The sequence below is a fragment of the Melospiza melodia genome, chromosome 30 (genome assembly GCF_035770615.1).
Source record: "Melospiza melodia melodia isolate bMelMel2 chromosome 30, bMelMel2.pri, whole genome shotgun sequence".
Taxonomy (NCBI): domain Eukaryota; kingdom Metazoa; phylum Chordata; class Aves; order Passeriformes; family Passerellidae; genus Melospiza; species Melospiza melodia.
In genome coordinates, this window is record NC_086223.1 from 1,663,765 (window position 1) to 1,683,833 (window position 20,069).

The 20,069-nt window shown below is 43.9% G+C and overlaps 1 protein-coding gene across 7 annotated transcripts in view; it reads right to left on the minus strand.

Annotated features, from left to right (window-relative positions):
- The window catches only part of TANC2 (tetratricopeptide repeat, ankyrin repeat and coiled-coil containing 2), a 145,324-nt gene that overhangs the window by 49,215 nt on the left and 76,040 nt on the right, over positions 1-20,069 (minus strand). For all 7 annotated transcript variants that reach the window (XM_063178963.1, XM_063178961.1, XM_063178962.1 and 4 more), the window contains 4 exons: positions 15,859-16,045; positions 8,381-8,644; positions 5,720-5,845; positions 1,782-2,063 (listed from right to left, as the gene is read on the minus strand). In XM_063178963.1, coding sequence (XP_063035033.1) covers positions 1,782-2,063; positions 5,720-5,845; positions 8,381-8,644; positions 15,859-16,045 — 859 coding nt within the window. The remainder of the gene's footprint in view (positions 1-1,781; positions 2,064-5,719; positions 5,846-8,380; positions 8,645-15,858; positions 16,046-20,069) is intronic.

Genomic DNA, 20,069 nt, shown 5'->3' on the forward strand with positions numbered 1-20,069 from the left:
GATTCTAAGCATAACACCACTGTCACCTGTATTAATTTTCTGAGAGAGGAATTAGAAATATGAGGCTGCATTGAAGCCAGTTTAATTAGCTGATTGCACAACTGCCATAGCAGAGTCAGACCACCTGATCAGAACGTATTAATTAGCATAGATTTAATAAGCATAATAGATTTTTTTTTCAGCATGTGGAAAAAGAAATGACAAAGAAACTTATCACAAAATCAGAGATGAATCATAGAATATCCTGAATTGGAAGGGATCCGCAAGGATCTTGCAGAATAATGATCTTCTATGGCTAGACTTGTGATCTCTTTAGGAAATCAAGTCTAATTAATTACTGATTCTGAAGGTTTCCATCCTAATAACTAACACTGAGGAATCATTTAGCTTTAAACTCCAGGGACACACCAGAGTGAACTAAAACAATGTGTTAGGTGAGACCAAGGACCTTCATCATCTGTGGACAAAGGGTGCAAGGCACCACCCCATGTGAGAAATCCAGCTTTTAGTCCGGAAGGAGTTTAGCACAGCCCTATCTTTAATGTCTCCCATCATCCTGAGGAAACTGGGGACACACACTCACAGCTGGTGCACTGCAGAGCTGCAGGTAAAATATAGAAACAGGCCCTGCCTTTCACTACACATTGTTTATTTAGCTCTGACAAGTGACACTGCTCAACATGCCAATCCCAGTGACATTTCTGCTCTTCTGATAGGGCAAGAGCACAGCATTTCCAGTAAACAGATTTAACTACAGCTTCACTGAGATACAGTGACCTACATCCTTAAAGATACCTTCAGGTACCTAACTCAGTATTTTTAGTCCTGTCTTACTCACTCACTGCAAGCTGAGTGATTTTAAAATGTTGTCATCTCTACCTGCAAACCTGCCAGTGCTTAGTGATGGGAATTGGATGGGACCAGAGGAGGCAGAGCAATCTTGGGTCCTGAGCCTACAGGGGCTTCTGACCTGCATGAAATATTTACACCATGATTCAAGGAGATAAAAAATCTGTATGGGAAGAAGAATGCATTGGCATGGATTTATAATCATAGAACACTAACTGCCTGATCTGGCTGGAGATGTCATGAGCAGGGGAATTGGACTACATGACCTTTAAAGGTCCCTTCAAACCCAAACCATTCTGTGATTCTAAAATTGGAGGCTTCTCAGCCAGAGAAAGTCTGTGATGTTTTTAAGCCAGACAAGTCAGAGACAGACTATTCTGACTCTTCAAAAAGCAGCTTTGGAACAGGAGCACTATAAAAGCTGACTGAATCAGTACCGAGAGGGATCCAAGAGAGCTCAAGAGGGACTTTAAACAAGGGCATTGAGGGACAGGACAAGAGGGAAAGGCCTCAAGCTGAAGAAAGGTAGATTTAGGTTAGGAAGAATTTAGATTAGGTATTAGGAAGAAACTGTTCCCTGTGAGGGTGGAGAGGCCCTGGCACAGGTTGCCCAGGGAAGCTGTGGCTGCCCCATCTCTGTATCCAGGGATGGATGAGGCTTGGAGCAACCTGGAATAGTGGAAGGTGTAGCACAGGGTTGAAAGTGGAAGGCCTGTAGCACAGGGTTGAAATGAGATAATCTTTAAAGTCCTTTCCAACCCAAACCATTCAGGACTTCTATGACACACTTTCAAAGGTCCTTCCTTTGCTTGCCAACAAGACTAAGCTGATTCCTTGGGCCTGAAGAGAAACGGGATTATTTCAGCCAAGCCCACTCTAAAAGCTGCCGTAAAAACTCTGAATTTTGGAGACCCGCGTGCTGCCATCCTTACGTTTTGGAGAGGCGTGGGGGCTATCTGAAGCAATCTGCCTCATCCTGGTGCCGTGGCAGCTGAGCGCCACCAGCCTGGAGATGATGGCGGTTTTGCCGAAGCCGATGTTGCCGACGATGACCACGCCGCGGTTGACGCTGGCGTTGGAGCTCTGCAGCTGCGCGTCGATCTCGTGGAACACCCAGTCCCGGCCCACAAACACCGACTCCGTGGTGATGCTGGGCACCTCGAACAGCAGCGGCTTCAGGGAGATGTCGGGGGGTCTGTAGGGCGCGAAGCGCACTGGAAAGGGAGACAAGGGAACAGCATCAATGTCCGCGCCTGTGCCGAAGATTGCAATGCAAGTTGTTTTCCATTACCATCTGTATGGCAGAATTGTCAAGTGGGCAGCTTGCTTTACCTCTCTCTTTGAGTGACCACATTCACACCTCCCTGATAACAGACTATTGGATGTCACTGCATGGCTGATAAGAGCTACAGTATCCCATTCTGAGATGCTCCACCCAGGGGGAGGAGCCAAGCATTGCTGCCCAGATATAATCCAGAGGGAGGAGCCAAGCATTGCTGCCCAGATATAACCCAGAGGGAGGAGCCAAGCATTGCTGCCCAGATATAACCCAGAGGGAGGAGCCAAGCATTCCTACCCAGATATAACCCAGAGGGAGGAGCCAAGCATTGCTGCCCAGATATAACCCAGAGGGAGGAGCCAAGCATTGGGGCCCAGATATAACCCAGAGGGAGGAGCCGAGCATTCCTACCCGGATATAATCCAGAGGGAGGAGCCGAGCATTCCTACCTGGATATAACCCAGAGGGAGGAGCCAAGCATTGGGGCCCAGATATAACCCAGAGGGAGGAGCCAAGCATTGGGGCCCAGATATAACCCAGAGGGAGGAGCCAAGCATTCCTACCCAGATATAATCCAGAGGGAGGAGCCGAGCATTCCTACCCAGATATAATCCAGAGGGAGGAGCCAAGCATTGCTACCTCGATGTAATCCAGAGGTTTTTGAGACACCAGCATGGCTTTCTGCACTGGATTCCCCAGAGGGAACAGCAGCTGTCTCTCCTTCCACTGGATCTTCAGAGGAAGAATACATCCTTCTCTACAGGACCCCCGTGCTCCAACAGAACCACACCTGAGATACTTCAGGAGGGCTGCAGCCACATTTCCAATGGGACTGCCACCCACAGGGTGTCAGGTTGGGTTCTGACTCTGTCAGTGTTGTTCTAGTGTACTGCATTGTTTATTTTATCCTTTATTTTTTTTCTTTTCCCTATTAAAGAACTGTTATTTCCTGCTCCCATATTTTTGCCTGAGAACCCCTAATTTAAAATTTATGGCAATTTGGAGGGGTGGGGAGGGTTTACATTCTCCATTTCAGGGGAGGCTCCTCTCTGCCTTAGCAGACTCCTGTCTTTCCAAACCAAAGACAGCCTGTCATATTTTCTGGAAAAATCCCTTTGCTAGGATTTCTCTCCTGGGAAGCTGAGAAGCCTCAGAGAGAAAGGAAAACAATATTATCTCATTTGCTTCTCCTGTGTTGTGCTGCTTTAGAATGTGGTTTGAAGATTATTTATCCAACAGGTGGTTGTTTCATTGGTTTAATGTGAATTGTTTTTATTTATTAGCCAATCACAGCCAAGCTGTGTTGAGGATCTGGAAAGAGTCATGAGTTTTTTATTATTATCTTTTAACCTTCTATCAGTATCCTTTCTGTATTCTTTAACATTCTTTAGTATAATTTAGTATTTTTAATATAATAATAATTTTTAATATAGGTCTGCTGACATTTGTTTTCTGGAGAAGAAAACCCACGGTACATCACAGCCCTCAGCTTGTGCCTTGGGTTACAGCAACCTGAAAAGCCTCAAATCCCCAGGGATGAAAATGGGGAAAGCAAAAATTGCCTTCCCCATCCTATTAAAAAGCTGTCACTGGGAAGAATCCTTATCACACTCTTAGTGCTGGGACTCCTCTATTGCTCCCCTGCTTAAAATAATTGATTTAACAAAAAATAACAGAGACAATCTCCCATTTAGTCTCTCTCTCCGGGATTTTGGAACCCTGGGAACAGACAGTGGGCTGTAATGTGTCCCCCAGCACAGGGCCACAAATGTCTTCACTATTTCAGCCCAGTGCCAAGACTAGGGATATTAAAATGAAACACAAATTTAGGATTTCCAGCTGGAACAAAGAGCTGCAGTTTGTAACAGCCCAGATTGATGCAATTTCACAGCAATAGCTGCAAAATGCAGCATTTCAGGGAAGAGCACCCCCCTTGCATATGCAATGACATGAAAATGTTTCCAAATAGTGATGGTTTGCTTTTTCACATCTTCTTCTCCCTCTCTTTTTAAAAACAGCACAGAACCTCAGATAGGATAATAAACAAAAAAACTGAAACATTGCTGCTATTCTCATGCAACTGTCACAAAAAGGGGAAAAAAAGCCAAAACGCAGAAGGAAAATATGTAGTGCAACAAGGGTTTCAAAAGTGTGTCTGGAAAACAATTTGATTCTGTTCCTACAATAAAGTTGAATGTTTTGGATGCAATCACCGCAAATTACACAGCCTTGGCAAGCTCCTGCCTCCGAACATATGGAAATTTGGTCTGTCAAACTTTGCTTCCTTCACTTACTGCCTGCTAATGCACTTCTAGAACTGCCTCAGCAGCCAGGAGGATTTCATTGCACACTGCCATCCAAAGCTCACAAACCCACTCTTTGGGGGGGTCATGTCTTTGGGACAAAGTCCTGCCAGGCTGTACCAGGTTGAGTATGTTGGGTGAAAACTCAGCCTGTGCCTTCCAGCTCCCCAGGTCCTCACCCTAAGATGGTGGGCTCAAAAAAACCCCCTAGAGAACAGGAAAGTTTCAGGTGTGGCCAAAAGAAACCCTGTTCTATGCACAGGGGAGAATAAAGCAGTCTCATGGCACAGAAACAACCTGAAAATATCCCAAATGAGCTTTCTTGGCCGCTTACTCATCTGTGCAACAAAAAATGATGGGGCTGAAGCCTGGTGATCTGCTGCAGACTCAGGACTGTCACACTGACAGCTTCAGCACGTGGTGGAAGACTGAGCTCAGATTAAAAGAGGGATGTAAGTTGAAGGATGGGCTGAAATCCCAAGGAGATGGAGCAAATTGAGCTAGAGCTGATTGGGAATAATAAGCAAAACACCAAAATGTCAGCCCTGGCTCCTCTTCTCATTGCTAACGTCTTGCTTGTGGAATTTGCCACAAAAAACCACAAAAATTTCCTCTTCAAAAAGCTTTTTAGAACTCAAAGAGCTGCCTAAATACAGGCATTGTGAGCAACCCTACAAGCAGTGGCTGAGCTGGTGGCCTCATCACTGCACTGGGCTCCTTCCCCACTGGCACACTGCAGAATGCAAGGGGGAACTGCAATCCCTGGCCTTGATTGAAAAACAAGACAGAAGAGTAGTAGTCCATAAAGTTTCTCATTTTGAATAATTTAGCAAATTATTAATCCCAAGGAGACCAGCTGAGAGCTGGGGGTATTCATCCTGGAGAAGAGACAAGAGAATGCTCTGGGATGACCTTACTGCTGCCTTTCAGTGCCTAAAAATGCTCCAAGAGAGCAGGAGAGGGACTTTGGACAAGGGCCTGAAGGGACAGGACAGAGGGCAGCGTTGGGTGAGATATTAGGAAGGAATTGCTCCCTGTGAGGGTGGGCAGGCCCTGGCAGAGGTTCCTAGAGAAGCTGTGACTGCCCCTGGATCCCTAGAAGTGCCCAAGGCCAGGTTGGATGAGGCTTGGAGCAGCCTGGGACAGTGGAAGGTGGCACTGGGTGAACTTTAAGGTCCTTTTCAACCCAAACCATTCTGAGATTCTGTTTTTCACAGGGACATGGATGGAGTTCCCCACACAGACACCCCCAGGAAGGGAAGCCCTGAGGGCCTCATTGTGCTCCTACCTCTCAGGTCCTGCTGTGCCCGGGCGCTGGCCACGCTCTGGCGCGGCATCCGCAGCGACGTGCGCAGGGGAGTGTGCCTCTGCTCGTCCAGGTAAGCCAGATCCTCCAGGTGGGCTGAGCTGGTGGCTGCCACGAGAAAGCAAAGAAGGACATCACGCCTGGCCCTTGGATCTCATGCTCTGGTTACTGTATTTTTTCCGTTCTTAATGAAAATACATGGAGATGTAAGTACCGTGAGACAACAGAGCTGATGTGAACCAAGTACTATTTCCCCTAGGTAAAGTGTTTTGGTGACTTTTTCTCATACTTTTACTCATGTCTCCTGTTGGTTCCCGAATAAAAAAAGACACCTTCCACTATTCCAGGGTGCTCCAAGCCCTGGACACTGCCAGGGATCCAGAGGCAGCCACAGCTGCTCTGGGCACCCTGTGCCAGGGCCTGACTCCCCTCACAGGGAAGAAAGTGTTGTAAGAACTGCACCCAGTTGTAAACTGCTCAGTGACACAATATATTCAGTGAGTGTACTTTGTAGGCTGTTATAAAAATGGGTATTTTTGTGCCGTTTTGGAAGATTTTTGGGGAGAGTCTTAAAAAAAACCCAAAAACCCTAAAAAGAAAAAAAAGCAGAAAAAAAAGGCAGTACGTATAAGTGCTGCTATGCTTTGCTTCCAAAGAACAGAATGTATACAAACTCAACTGTATTTGGAAAAAAAAAATAGAAAAGAACCTGTTTTAGCAAAGCTGAGAATTCATGATTACTCAAAATGTGGAATATCATGGAATATCACAAAGAAAAGCAGCTTTTTGCCCCATTCCAAGCTACACTGTATCCACACTGATGACCTTGAGGCTCAAAATTATTGTATCTATTTTCTGGTGGGTTAATTTTCAGTTGGATTAGTCAACTAATCTGTTTTATCAAGTGGTTACCCAACGTGTGTCACTGCAGCAAGGACATTGGCAGCTCAGTATTAACTCTTTAAGCAATGTCACATTTGCAGACAGACTTAAATCAACTCTGAAACTACACTTGGTTTCCCTTTCTCATCACTCAGGCATAAAGATAATGAGGTTAAGATAATGAGGTTAAACTCTTTGGTGAAAACCACCCATATAAATCCACTACCTAAACCCCATAATTTTCTGGTGCCATGAGCATATAGGAGCTATTATGTGATCATTTGATGATAAAATGTTAAACCAAATATTGAATTCTCATCATATTTATTTTCATGATTTAAGTGGGGACATGAACTGTGTTAGCTGACACAGTACTTCAAAGCAGCAAAATCTCTACCAAAAAATAAACATCTAGAAGGAAAAGTTGTTCCTGAACTTTACTGGATAGTTTCCTCTTGAAATAGGATTTGCCTCTAAGTGCACCAAACAAGTCAACAACTTCCAAAGACAATTAAATGAACACACATGTATTTAAATTTATGGTGCTCAGCCTACTCTGTTTGCTTTGGAAGATGTTTACACCGTGTCATTTATAAGGAATTCATCTAAAGCAAGCAGGCTATGGAAGCAGAGTTTTTGAGTTTTTCTATCCCCTCCCTTTAGTCTGAAATCTCAAATTTTCAGTCTGTGCTACACCTCCATGCTCTGGGTTTGTATTTCACCATCTATAAATCTAATTTCTGCATTGCTTTTAGGTCTGTGACCAGCCAAAGCTGGATTAAAAAGGAAAGCTAATCCAGTTATGCAATGCAGCCTGGTTCACCAAGGGATGCTGATTTAACAGACAATGTCCCAGGCTCTTTGGGGCATCTCTCAGAATTGTCTCTGGGTTTTCTGGACTCAGAATCCAAAGTGTGGATTTCTCCACATGTCAACAGAGACACATAGACAACACATTTTATTCCAGAGAAATTACCCAGCAAGAAAAAAATATGGGGCAATAAAGGAACAGGGAGTAATTCCAGACAAGCAGCTTTGCAGCAAAGCTTTAATATTTCTAATCCCATCTCTTTTTTTCTGCCCTGCTGTTAACCAGCTTCAGGGCAACACTCAGCAGGCTGGTAAAAGACATCAATAAGGCATGGCACAACATCATTCAGAAATGTTTCAAAGAACAAACATGAATTTAAATGAAATTAATGTTGATTTTATGCCAAAAAATATCAGTCACTAGCAAACATCAAGTGCTGTGAGGTGTGAGATGTTTGGGGCACAGTCCACCAGGAGCATTGGGACCCAGAGCAGATCTGTAGACAGAAAGTACCACCATTCTCTTAACTCCAGAGCTCTTAAGCTCTTCAGAGAACATCAGACAGGTTATTTTACTTGCAATGAATCCTTTGAAATAGTAGAAATGGCTATGATGTCGCAGCACCTTAAACCCAAAATATTTGCATTATAATGACAGTAAAGAATCTGGCTTTTTCTTTTTAAATATATTCTCCTGTAATCTTGTACAATTTTGTAAGAAAGGCATAATAAACTGCTGAAATAACCATTAAACACCATCAGAAACAGTTTTCCACAGAGGAATTTTTCATTGAGAACCAATAAATCAAACAAAAAACTGATTTTTGTCATTCTTAAGTACAATGACTCCAGGAAGGAGATTTCTTTTTGGATAAGGGAACACAAGAAGGGCTGTGGCATCTGTGTGCTGTGCCTGGCTGTGACCCAAAGGCACAAACATGGTTTCCTTACCTGCTACTGAATTTGGCCGTGGCATAAGGTACAGAGGAATTGACTGCACTGACTGGGACAGGACTGTCTCCAGGTTCCTCTCGGGGATTTTGTTGAGGCTGTAGGTGGAGGCTGACATGTTCTCATCCACACGGTACAGGCAGGAGTCCATGCTGGATTTCTGGGATTGCCACTGCTTCAGGTTTCCCCCAGATCCAAGTTCCTTACTGCTTTCCCCTCCGTATTTAGTGCGTTCCACATTCTCGGAGTAACTTGTCAATGTAGCTTGAAGGAAGAAATGAGAAACAAAATGAGTAACAAAGAAAGAATTGTTTGTACGCACGCTGCTCAATGCTGAGCTGAGCCATGCAAGAGCCAAAAATGATCTTCATCAAATTTTCCATATCCACATAAATCAGAGATTATGGATTTTACTTTAATGATACTGTTTCTGCTTACGACTTCTAAAAGAACATTTAAGCTCTAATGTTTTGGCTCATACTGTTAAAAGCCATTTGTAATTACAAAGAGTATTAAAAATTCTGCGCTGCATTGTATTCAAATACACCATTCCAGAAAGAACAGAAATTATTCAGGAGGAAACATTACCATGGCTCCTCATGTCTTTTAATTAGTGTCATAGTTTCTACATTTCCTTTTCCAGGGAATATTTACAGAAGTTTGCAAGGTCTGACACTGAGAAGCCTCCACTGACCTGCCTAAACAACCAACTCCCATGGATTAGTTTGGCTCAGTACCTTTGCATCCCATCAAATGTCCCAAAATTTAGTTGCTTGTAATGTATTTTGAAATTTAAAACCAACACATGAAACTGCTACGAATTGGTATTTATTTGTTGGTATTTATACATAGGCTTGCTGTCAGGTAAACATATTTATGATTTAGGATAAGAAAATCAGATAAAAACAGAAAACAGTTATTCACACATTTCTCTTGCTCCCTCAAACTGTCTGAGAAATATCTTTGAAATGATTCTCTATTAAAAAACTCCATTTCAAAGACTGGGTTTGCAGGGCAAGGCATGCCATGTTTTCTATTCACAGAAAAAAAAATCCCCATTGATCCATTAGGATCCATTAGAATCTGTTAATTTAAAAAAATCTATCTCAGTATGTGTCTAATTAGTCTTTGTAGAAACAAATCAGCAGCTGACATCAGTCATCTTCCAACACATCAAGCTGAGGAAAAACAAAATAACCATGTGTCAAAGTAAGTTTTCTTTAAGTGAAATGACAAAAAAAGAAAAAAGTCCTATTAAGTCCTGCTGCCCATTTTTCTAATCAACAATTTGTGTTCATTCTAAACATAATTTTCTCTAGTTTACACTAAAGCTGTTTTATGTGCAAACTCATCATTGATGCAGATATTTAGGACTGTTCCCTGTGGATTAATTTACCTGCTGAACAGCCCTGGATGATCTAAGTGCTGCTACACATGCTGAAGTGATGGCTCTATGGATTTCATCTCTTCTAGGAGCTATTTCAAACCAAAATAATTTTAACTTCAGTTAAAAAGCAAAAGCACCAGGTTAGCTGTGAGTCAGCAGCATGAACTGACATGCTGAGCACATCTCCCATATTGTGACCCCCCCAGAGCTGCTCAGACACTACACTTTCACACTGACAACTGGAGAAAGCATATTTCAGAAAGATAATTTCAGAAAATTTACTTTACCTGCAACTACTAAGATGTGGAGTGATATTCAGGGGAGAAAGGTTGTGAATGCCAGATTGGCAGATAAATACAGTGGAAGCACAAAGATTTGGGCAGCCTTGAAATGGTCAGGGAGTTGGATCAGGTGGTCATTGTAAGTCCCTTCACACTGAAATATTCTATTCTATTCTATTCTATTCTATTCTATTCTATTCTATTCTATTCTATTCTATTCTATTCTATTCTATTCTATTCTATTCTATTCTATTCTATTCTATTCTATTCTATTCCATTCCATTCCATTCCATTCCATTCCATTCCATTCCATTCCATTCCCATTCCCATTCCATTCCCATTCCATTCCCATTCCCATTCCCATTCCCTTATTTTTCATTCCATTCTATTCTGACAGCATGAGAGGAAACAGCCCCAAGTTGCACCAAGGAAGGTGCAGGTTGGACAATAGGGAAAATTTCTTCATTGAAAGGATGGTGAAGTCCTGGAACAGGCCATCCAGGCCAGTGATGGAAAAAACATCCCTGAAACATTCAAAAAACATGTGGATGTGGTACCTGGGGACAGTCAAGGGGACTGGAATTAGCTGGTCCTTAAAGGTCCCTTCCAACACAAACCACTCTGTAATTCTATGATTTTTAAACACAAGGACACCTCATTAATCAAAAGCTAAAAAAAATTGCAACCTTTGAACTGACAGCATGCTCTAAACTGGGAAGAGATAAACTGATAAACTCAAATCTATCAAAGAGCAGGAATTTTTGCCTTAAGCCATCTGCAGAGAAGCAGATCCTTCAACCCCAGTCTCCAAGGGAGAGGTGGGACATACTGGAGGAGCCACAGGGGCACCAGAGGCTATGGAAGAACACTTGAGGCTCTTCAATTGCTAAATCCAGACAAAAAAAGCACAACTCTGGTGAAAAAAAATCAGAACTTTGCCATGCCTGGGCCCTGCTCTATTGGATCATGCTGACCACAGTGTGTGCTGGTGAGCTGGGAGCAAACAAGGCACTGCAAGGATGGAGAAGGATGGGACAGTGTGTGAGTCACACACAGAACAACAGAAACCTGACATGCACAAACAGCTGAGGTTCTCTATAGCACCCAAAAAATACCACAGGGACATAAATATAGATGTGTGTGCATATAGATCTGGGTATTTATAGATACGTGGCTGTGTCTCCAGTCTCCACTGGTGCAGTCTCACGCTATTTAATGTGAGCACAGAGAATCTGAGGCTTCCAGATCATCTGACTGCTGGAAAACACATAAAGAACGATATCCCATGGAAAGCCCCTTGGATGAGTGTGCAGGCAGTGTGGTGCCTGTCTGCAATCCTGCCTGCAGCTTTCTCCTGGGATTTGCTGAATCTCTGTCCCCATGATCCCAACCCACCCACAGCACCAGCACCACCTGCACCAGCTTCAAGCAGCTTTGCAGGCACATGGACTGAGGTGCCAGGAGGGAATACACTCCAGAAGTTTTGGATTGTGAAGTGAACACTTCACAATCCCACCCTGTTTTGAGCACTCAAGATTTACTCCTGTGTTTCCTCTGTCAAACTTTCCTTTCCCAACCTGGCTTGCTTCCCTTGGAAACAAAAGTTCTGATTAGAACTTTTTGCAAAAGACACGGGTGAAATATTTTAATTTCTTTGGGGAAATAACAGAGCTGTACTGAAGCAGCAGCAGCCCCCTCAAGACGGCACCTCAGCCCTACAAACAGCACTGCACGTCTCAAGACAGTTTTGTGCATTTACAGGCCACCAATATTATTTCTCATTTAGCTGCAAGCTGGCCTATGCCCTGGGAGGTTTTCAACTGAATGTGTCTCTAGTCAAACACACAAGGGAATTTTTACCATCCCATCCAATTCTCCTTGAGGCAAAGACCATGCCTGGAAAACATCAACCTTTACATTCACCTTCCAGCTGTAACTGGGAGAAGCAGTTTCTGTAGGTCCCATGTGACAATGACCAACAGCTGTATCATTAATTATATGTAAAGATTTATAGTGCCTCAAGTAAGAACAGGGATTTTGTTAATTTAAAGAAATAACTGCAGCAAAGCAATGAGCTTTCATATGCTGCACTGCAACGAGCTCCAAACCCTGCCTGAATTAACCTCATTTCACTTCAGCACCTCTTGCCTCATTCCATTAGAGACGTCCCAGCTAACACGTACAAGTTGGCAAGGAGTGAAATAAATTTTTTACCCTAATCTACATAAGCCTCCATAAACTCAGCCACAGAAGGATACACCTAAATATAGCCACATCACCCCAGACCACTCCAGCTGCCAAAGAGAAAAACTTGGCAGGCAGAAAGTGGAAGTCCAAACCATTCCCAAGGGCAGGGAGCAGCCTCGTGCAGTCACACACTGTCTGTGCCCCAACAACCTTGGTGCACCTTTACAACATTATTCTCTGCTGGACACCACCAGGCAGTGAGTTTATGGCACTTCCACACCAAAAAAACCCAATCCCAAAACCCCCAAGGTGTGTCCTGCTCAAGGCTTGAGGCCAAAATCCACAGCACTAGCTGGATGTTTAACTTCTCTATCAACAGTGGTCTCAAATAGGAGAAAAAGAAAATTAAGATCACTGGCCTAATTCACATAAACAATCCCACAAATAGACAGACATTAAACAGGTAAAGCCACTTCTGTGTCAGGCTTGGGGGTGTTATAAATCATGGTGAGCATGCAAAAGGTCTTAAAACGAAATGAAAAATACCTCGACAGTAGCATCACCTGACCCTAAATCCATTCTGTGCTAGATCTGAATTCCCTGCTGCACCAGCTGACAAGCAGGATGAGGAATGGGATAAAGAATGGGATGACAAATGGGATGACTGCCTTGCAGGGCTCTATCCTGGCTGCTACTCAGGCTAGAAATGCAAGGTTTGGGTAAAACAGAACGAGACCCTGCCACCTCCTGGGCCCAGCTCCCTGCAAACACTGAGACAGAACAGCTCAGCAAAGCTTCTGTTTAGAAACTGCAGTTTATTACTTGCAGAAACAAGGTAATTAATGTCATAAAGCACACTCCACTATTGTAAACATGAAAGAAATCTGTTAAAAAGGTCCCAACTCTACAGAGGTAGCAGCCTTAATGATCATTCCCCAACTCTCTTTGGGGAATGAGCCCAACTAGAAGCCATTGAGATTCAAAAACAGATCTGTAATTCTCAGAAATGTTATTCATTATTAACAGAGCATTTCATAATACTGATGAGAATGTCAGAATTCAAATGCTTTAACTGTAAGATCACAAAAATATTTAACCTGAGTTAAATTTGTCTTGATGTGCCTTTTGAGCTTTGTTCCCTTCTCAAAGCAGATGAAGTTGGAAACAAATCCATCTTGTTTCATTGTCAGCAGCATCTATTCTGCATAGCAGCATCTATTTTGCTTAGCAGGCACTTAGACAAATTTATTAACAAACTTATTTTTAACCCAGAAACACATACATCTGTAGAAGGCAGCATCTTGATGAAAGCTTAGGAATAAAAGGAAAAAAATAGCAATAAAAGAGTAAATGGAAGAAGCTACAGGCCAGGGATTCCAAAGAGGGAATGGGGCTCCTTTCTATGTTATTTTCCATCGAATAAATCCACAAAATCTGAGTGAAGACATCTGATCCATACAGTACCAGGCCTGTGCACTTCACCACAGCAGTGAGGCCAGATTTCCACTGCTCCCTGCTTTCCCTTTGAAGCTGCTTTCCCCTCATACCTGTGTCCCTGCACAGCATGATCCCCTGACACTTCAGCAGGGAACAGAGTGCAGAAAAAAAGAGTGGCCCCATTTCAACTTGAACACACTCCTACAGGAAGATGCCACATGGAAAACAGCCATTCCCTGGGAGATTGCTGCTAATGATATAAAGTGCTGCCTGAGCATCACTGGGATAAGCTGGCAAGAAAAGTTTGCTGTTTATTTCAAAGGATTGCTAAGACTGGTGGAAATTTTCCTGTGTTCTGCTGCATTCCAGCAGCAAAGCTTCCAAGCTCACACTGGAGGGGCCGTGAGGTGCAAAGTTCCCTCAGAGCAGCACATGATTCTTTGACCAGTTTTCTTTTCAGTAGCAGATTTCTGAACATTAACAGTTGGCTGCTTTTACATAGTGAGAGCCAAAAAATCCTGGAAGCTATTCAGAGGTTACAGTCAGGTCAGGATTTTCACCAACCATTCTGTTTTATATGGAAAGAATTCCATGGCATCCAGGAGAAAGGGCTGACTTGCTCCTACCTCTGCTCTTGTCTTACCTTCTCCCCCATTCCTTTTCTTTTACAAACATCTGAATTTGAAGATCTGGACCTTGTAATTTTTTTTAAAATCCTTTCAACCTTTCCTCAGCTTTTGGAGCCAAGTGACAGCTTGGGCAGAGGCAGGACCCAGCAGGGATCAAACACCCACTTGTACTCAGTGTGACCCTCCAGCCCAGCCCAGCTTTGGGGCTGGATGTGGGAGAAGGTGCAGCTCTGATGGTGGGATATGTGAGCAGGGAAGTGAGGGGGTGGGATCCTGCAGTGACTTTGCCAGGATTCATTAACCTACTTCGGCACACAGCTCAGAATAGCTCACCCATTTGCATTTTAAGATCACGCAGGCAGAAGTGCTGCAAGGGTTGCTGTGGCATCCAGGAGCTGAACTAAGCCCAGATTCCCTGATCAGCCAAGCAAAATGTTAACCACTAGTGCAACTAACCTCCCTAAATTACCAACCTGCCTTTCTTTTTTTTTTTTCTTTTTTAACCCTACATAAATTGTTAGCAAAATAAAATCTTCTTAAGCTGGGGAAATACTCAATCTAGAACATGTGGCAAAGACACCCAAGTGACAATCATCCTGTTTGATATCATATAAACATTAATGTTTTCCCACTGTGCCTGTACAGTTACTGAACAAAATTGATCTGTGCATATTTTCTCCAGATTCTTTACACCTGCAACCCACTGATCACTCAAATGAAAAACCTGCTACAGAAATTCACTGAAATTTGTAATAATTTAGTTCAGCTCCTGCCCAAGGCTTCCTCTTCCACCATTTAAACAATTTCCAAAAGTTAATTAATTGATCCAAAGTTATCAACCTCATACATCCCAATTTCCACCAACTACTATGTAGTTCTGCCCATGAGAAATGGAAGATGGAGGGGTACAGATCACCTTGGTCACTGCAGTATAAACCTGAATAATGCAAAATCATTCCCCTAATTAGCAAACACAGATAAACAATATTATATAAATAAAGCACTGCATCCAGCTCTGGGGTTCCCAAGGGACATGAAACAGGGTGAGTCCAGAGCATCACTGAGTTGATGACATGCCTAGAATCCCTCTGCTCTGGAGCCAGGCTGGGAGAGCAGGGGTGGAGAAGAGAAGGCTCCAGGGAGACCTTAGAGCCCCTTCTGTGTCTAAAGGGGCTCCAAGAGAGCTGGAAAGGGACTTGGGACAAGGGCCTGGAGAGATAGGACAAGGGGGAATGGCTTCCCACTGCCAGAGGGCAGGGTTGGATGGGATATTGGGAATTAATAATTGTTCCCTGAGGGTGGGCAGGCCCTGGCACAGGTGCCCTGAGCAGCTGTGGCTGCCCCTGGATCCCTGGCAGTGCCCAAGGCCAGGCTGGGCAGGGATTCACCTGGGATAGTGCAAGGTGTCCCTGTCCATGGCAGGGGTGGAACTGGATGGTCTTTAACGTTCCTTCCAACCCAAACCATCCTGGCATTCTCTGACTACAAACCAAGCCTTGTCAGACCAGCCAGCAGCAGCGAGGAGGAGGAGGAGGAAGAGCACGGTCCGACACTCACCGATGATGCCGCTGTCTCTGCTCTCCAGCGTGGACGTGGGGCTGGTGACAGCGCCATAGGTGCAGTCCTTGGCTGTGACAGTGGCACTGACGGGGGGCAGGGTGGAGCAGGGGCTGCTGGCGGGCGGCGAGGCCGTGCTGCTCGTCAGGGTTGAGCAGGGGCTGATGCGCTGCGTCACCGCCGAGCTCTGCAAAACGGGGGAGAGCAGGAGCACATCACTCACCACGGGCACTGCCAAGGGGGAAAGGCTTTCTGCAGCTCACACTTGAGGGTTTGCTTTGTCTGGTCAGGTTAAAAAGTGCTGTAGAGTTTGAAATGGAAACATCCGTTAGGCCGCCCCCCACCTGGGGCAGACACTGGGCTCGTTCTCTCCTTCACGCTTCAGAGATCCCAGCCTCCATGCTCAACAGGAGCCACAGGAAACATAAATAGCAGTATTTATCAAAAGCCTGATTCCATACTCGATCAGGAGTTTTGGTTGTTTTGTTAGCACTGAACCGAAAGCTTAAAAGAAAAAAGCACAAATAAGCAAAAACCATGACAGAAAGGTAAATCTGGCGCTTCTGTTCAAGTGGAGAGTTCTGGGGAGGGAAACACAGTGTGATCTCACCTTTACTTACAGTTACAGTCACCACATCCAGGAAATCCTATAAAGACCTCTGGGCCACTTCCATCTGCTCAGAACCCTTGTGGGGCTGCAGTTTTTATTTTGCTCTATAAATGTTTCCTCCATTCAAGGAAAACAACAGAGATCCTTTATCTAGATACCAGATGGCCCTTCCCTGCCCAGGCATGCTTTCCCCACCAGATAAAATTTAAACAAACCCTCAATAATATGGAAAACATGGCACAGAAAGCATCATACCTGCAAACTGCATAGCAGGCTTGACCTCTAATTTTTTTTTCCTCCTCCCTATTCTCTATTTGAAACTTAAAAAACATCTGGGAGGGACTTTTTTTTAAAGGTGAACATGGTGTTTTATATTAGGACACCCTAATGGCAGCTACCACGTGAAGCCACCAGGAAAAAACCTCCTTTGTCCAAGTATCCCCATGGGTTTTGTAAAAATCCTTACTCAGAGAGGAACTGGTGGAGCACAGAGCATCCCTGGCAGGGGGATGGGGCAGCCACCCCACAGCTCTGCCCTCATGCCAGAGGGAGCTGAATCGACCTCAGCCTGATTACAGAATATCCCAGCGTGGATCAGTGCATCAGCAAACCAGGGACACAGTGCCAATGTCACAGCTCTGCTGGCAGGTTTGTGTGTTAACACAGACACCCCAGCACAGCAGAAAATGAACTGTGTGAGGGTTTCTGTGTTCATTCATCATCTCCCTGTGGTATCCATCAGGGTTGGTCTCTTCTTCCAAGCAACATGCATCAGGATAAGGGGAAATTGCCTGGAGCTGGGCCAGGGGAGGTTCAGGTTGGATATTAGGGAAAACTTCTTTGCTGACAGAGTGGTCAGGCATTGGAAAGGGCTGCCCAAGGCAGTGGTGGAGTCACCATCCCTGGAAGTGTTCAAACAACAATCAGATGTGATTGTTTGATCACATATCACTTTGTGATATGGTGGGATTCAGTCAAAGGCTGGACTTGATTCTCTTGCAGGTCTTTTCCAATCTTAATTCTAAAATACCCACAGTGTAAATGATGGCTCCCAACACATGGTCATCTCTACTGAAGTACCTGGGACAAGCAAAGCAACTCTCTCCTCTCTCCATCCTATTTTTAAAGTGCCACTGGTAAATCCCATTTGATCAGCTTCAAGAATGTAAAGCTTTATTACTATTATAAATTCTTTATGGTGGAGTTTTTCTATGTCTTTGTTTTAACTGTCATTTTAAACTAATCCCCACTGAAACTTATTTCAGTATAAAATAACATCCACTAACTTTAAAACATAGGAATCATTGCACTTTAAAGTAAATTAAAATTCAGTGCAAGGATGGTACACTTATCTTCCCTCCAGCTTATAAAACTATTGTTTCATGAAATGCCAGAAGTGATATAAGTTTCTTTATTTTCTGTGTTATCAATGCAGCTCCTGAAGAACAAGCTCCTTGCAACTGGAAATTATGAAATAACACAGTATATCACTTGGCATTGATTGACATGTTTTATTTTTGTATTGATATAGAAAAATGTTCCTCTGTGTGAGTTTTAAATATAAATTTCCATTGACAGAACATTCTGTATTATTATTGCTGCTGTTTCATCTGTCACATTTTCACTGAACTTTGAAAAATTACTCTGTTCTGCCAGCACCTCAGTGTCCTTTGTGCTGCTCTGGCAGACAATACAGTTAGAAAGAACGTCCCAAAAAGTAGGAGAAAAAGGATTTAATCCTCAGCATTTGGGATCTCCCATTAAGGAAATCACGATTAAGAGCACAGAAAGAATATATCCTTGGATATATTCAAAATAAGGGAACTGGGGGGAAAGGCATCATAGAGATATACAGACTGGGCAGTTTCAGTGCAAATACTCCCATTCCTTATCTTCCTTTCAGCTTAAGCACTGGTGAGATGGCAAATAATTATTGTCTCGCCTGAGAAGGCAAAGCATGGCTGGAATAACAAGCAGCAGCTTTTGATACAAAGAACGTTTTCTTCGCTGAGCTCATGTAAATTAACACATTAAAACCCAACAAATTGTTCTGATTTCTAGATTCAAGTGCAAACTACTGGTGCAAGTCTCAATCAGATTTTAATCAATCAGTGGCTAACAGAAGAATTAATTTAATTAATGCAAATCCCATAAACGTCTCATTGCGTGATTTTCAACACGATTGGAAGTAAGGTAGAGGACAAAATTCAGTGTGGGATGGAGATTTGGAGAGGTTTTACCAAATTAGGTGCAATTCAGCAGCAGCTTTAGCTTGGACAGGAATTGTTTGCTGACACAGCCAGTGGGAGATGGCAGAGTCAGAAGAAAGCCCCAAAAATGTGAGATGGCTGGGGCTGAGGTGCAGAGGCTGATGGAGAAGATTCTTTCAGCCTACAGAAAGGACAAAGGTACACTGGATCCAAGGATAGACAGCTGCACCCTTCCACCATCTGCAGGGCCTGGAGAGAAGACACAACCACGCTCCAAAGGGAAAGGACAGGGAGCAGCAGTCGCAGCTTCCATCCAGGACATTTTCTACCAGGTAGAAGATTCTTCACACTTCAAGTTGGTGAGCCCCAAGAGAGGCTGTCAGGAGAGCCCACTGATCTCCATCAGTGGAGATTTTCAAACCCTGCCTGGATGAGCCTGAGAACCACAGTCCCCCCCTGAATCCAGCCCTACTTCTGGCGTGCGTGGATGGGTTGACCTCAGGAGGTCAACTCCAACCTTGAGTATTCCAGGATTCAAGGCAAGTGCTGACATCAGGAGACACTTACAAAGGAAGGAAAAAATTAACTTGGTAATTGAGGAACCAGCCTCTCTTTATCTTCTCCTGAACATGAACAGCATTCAAAGGCCCTGGAAAAACTTTTTCATGCAAAAATTAGCACACAGCCCAAGATACCAATCCAGTTTAGAGGACAAGTCTGCTATTTCTCTTTAGATTTTTTCTTTTATTTATTCTCCAAAGACATCTCTGGCTTTAGAAAAAAAGATTGGATTTTAATTTCTGTCAAAAGGTAACAACAAAAGGAACCATTTATAGTAGAAAGCTCTGCTTGGCTTTGAAGTATTCAGTTGAAATAGGTGCCTGTTAAAAGGACGTTTTCTAGCCCAATGTACAGAACAGTCCATTTTAAATCCACATCTTGCTTTAAGAAATTGAATGGGAAGTCTTATAAGTGTAACATACGTGTTAAAGGCAGAAACTTTACGAAATCCCATTTCTTGGCTCTCAATCAAACTAGCTCATGCAGGAGATCAAAAATGTCTTGTGTCAGCCAGTCAACCCAACCTGACCCTGGGACATTGCCAGGGATCCATAGGCAGCTACAGCTTCTCTGGGCACCCTGTGCCAGGGCCTGCCCACCCTCATACAGAGGAATTCCTTCCCAATATCCCGTCTAACCCTGCCCTCTGGCAGTGGGAGCCATTCATGTCACTCCAGGCCTTTGTCCAGCTCTCCTGGAGCCCCTTTAGGCACTGGAGGGGGCTCTAAATTCTCCCTGGAGCCTTCTGTTCTCCAGTCTGAGCATTCCCAGCTCTCCCAGCCTGGCTCCAGAGCAGAGAGGCTCCAGCACACTTGGACCAACTCCGTGGC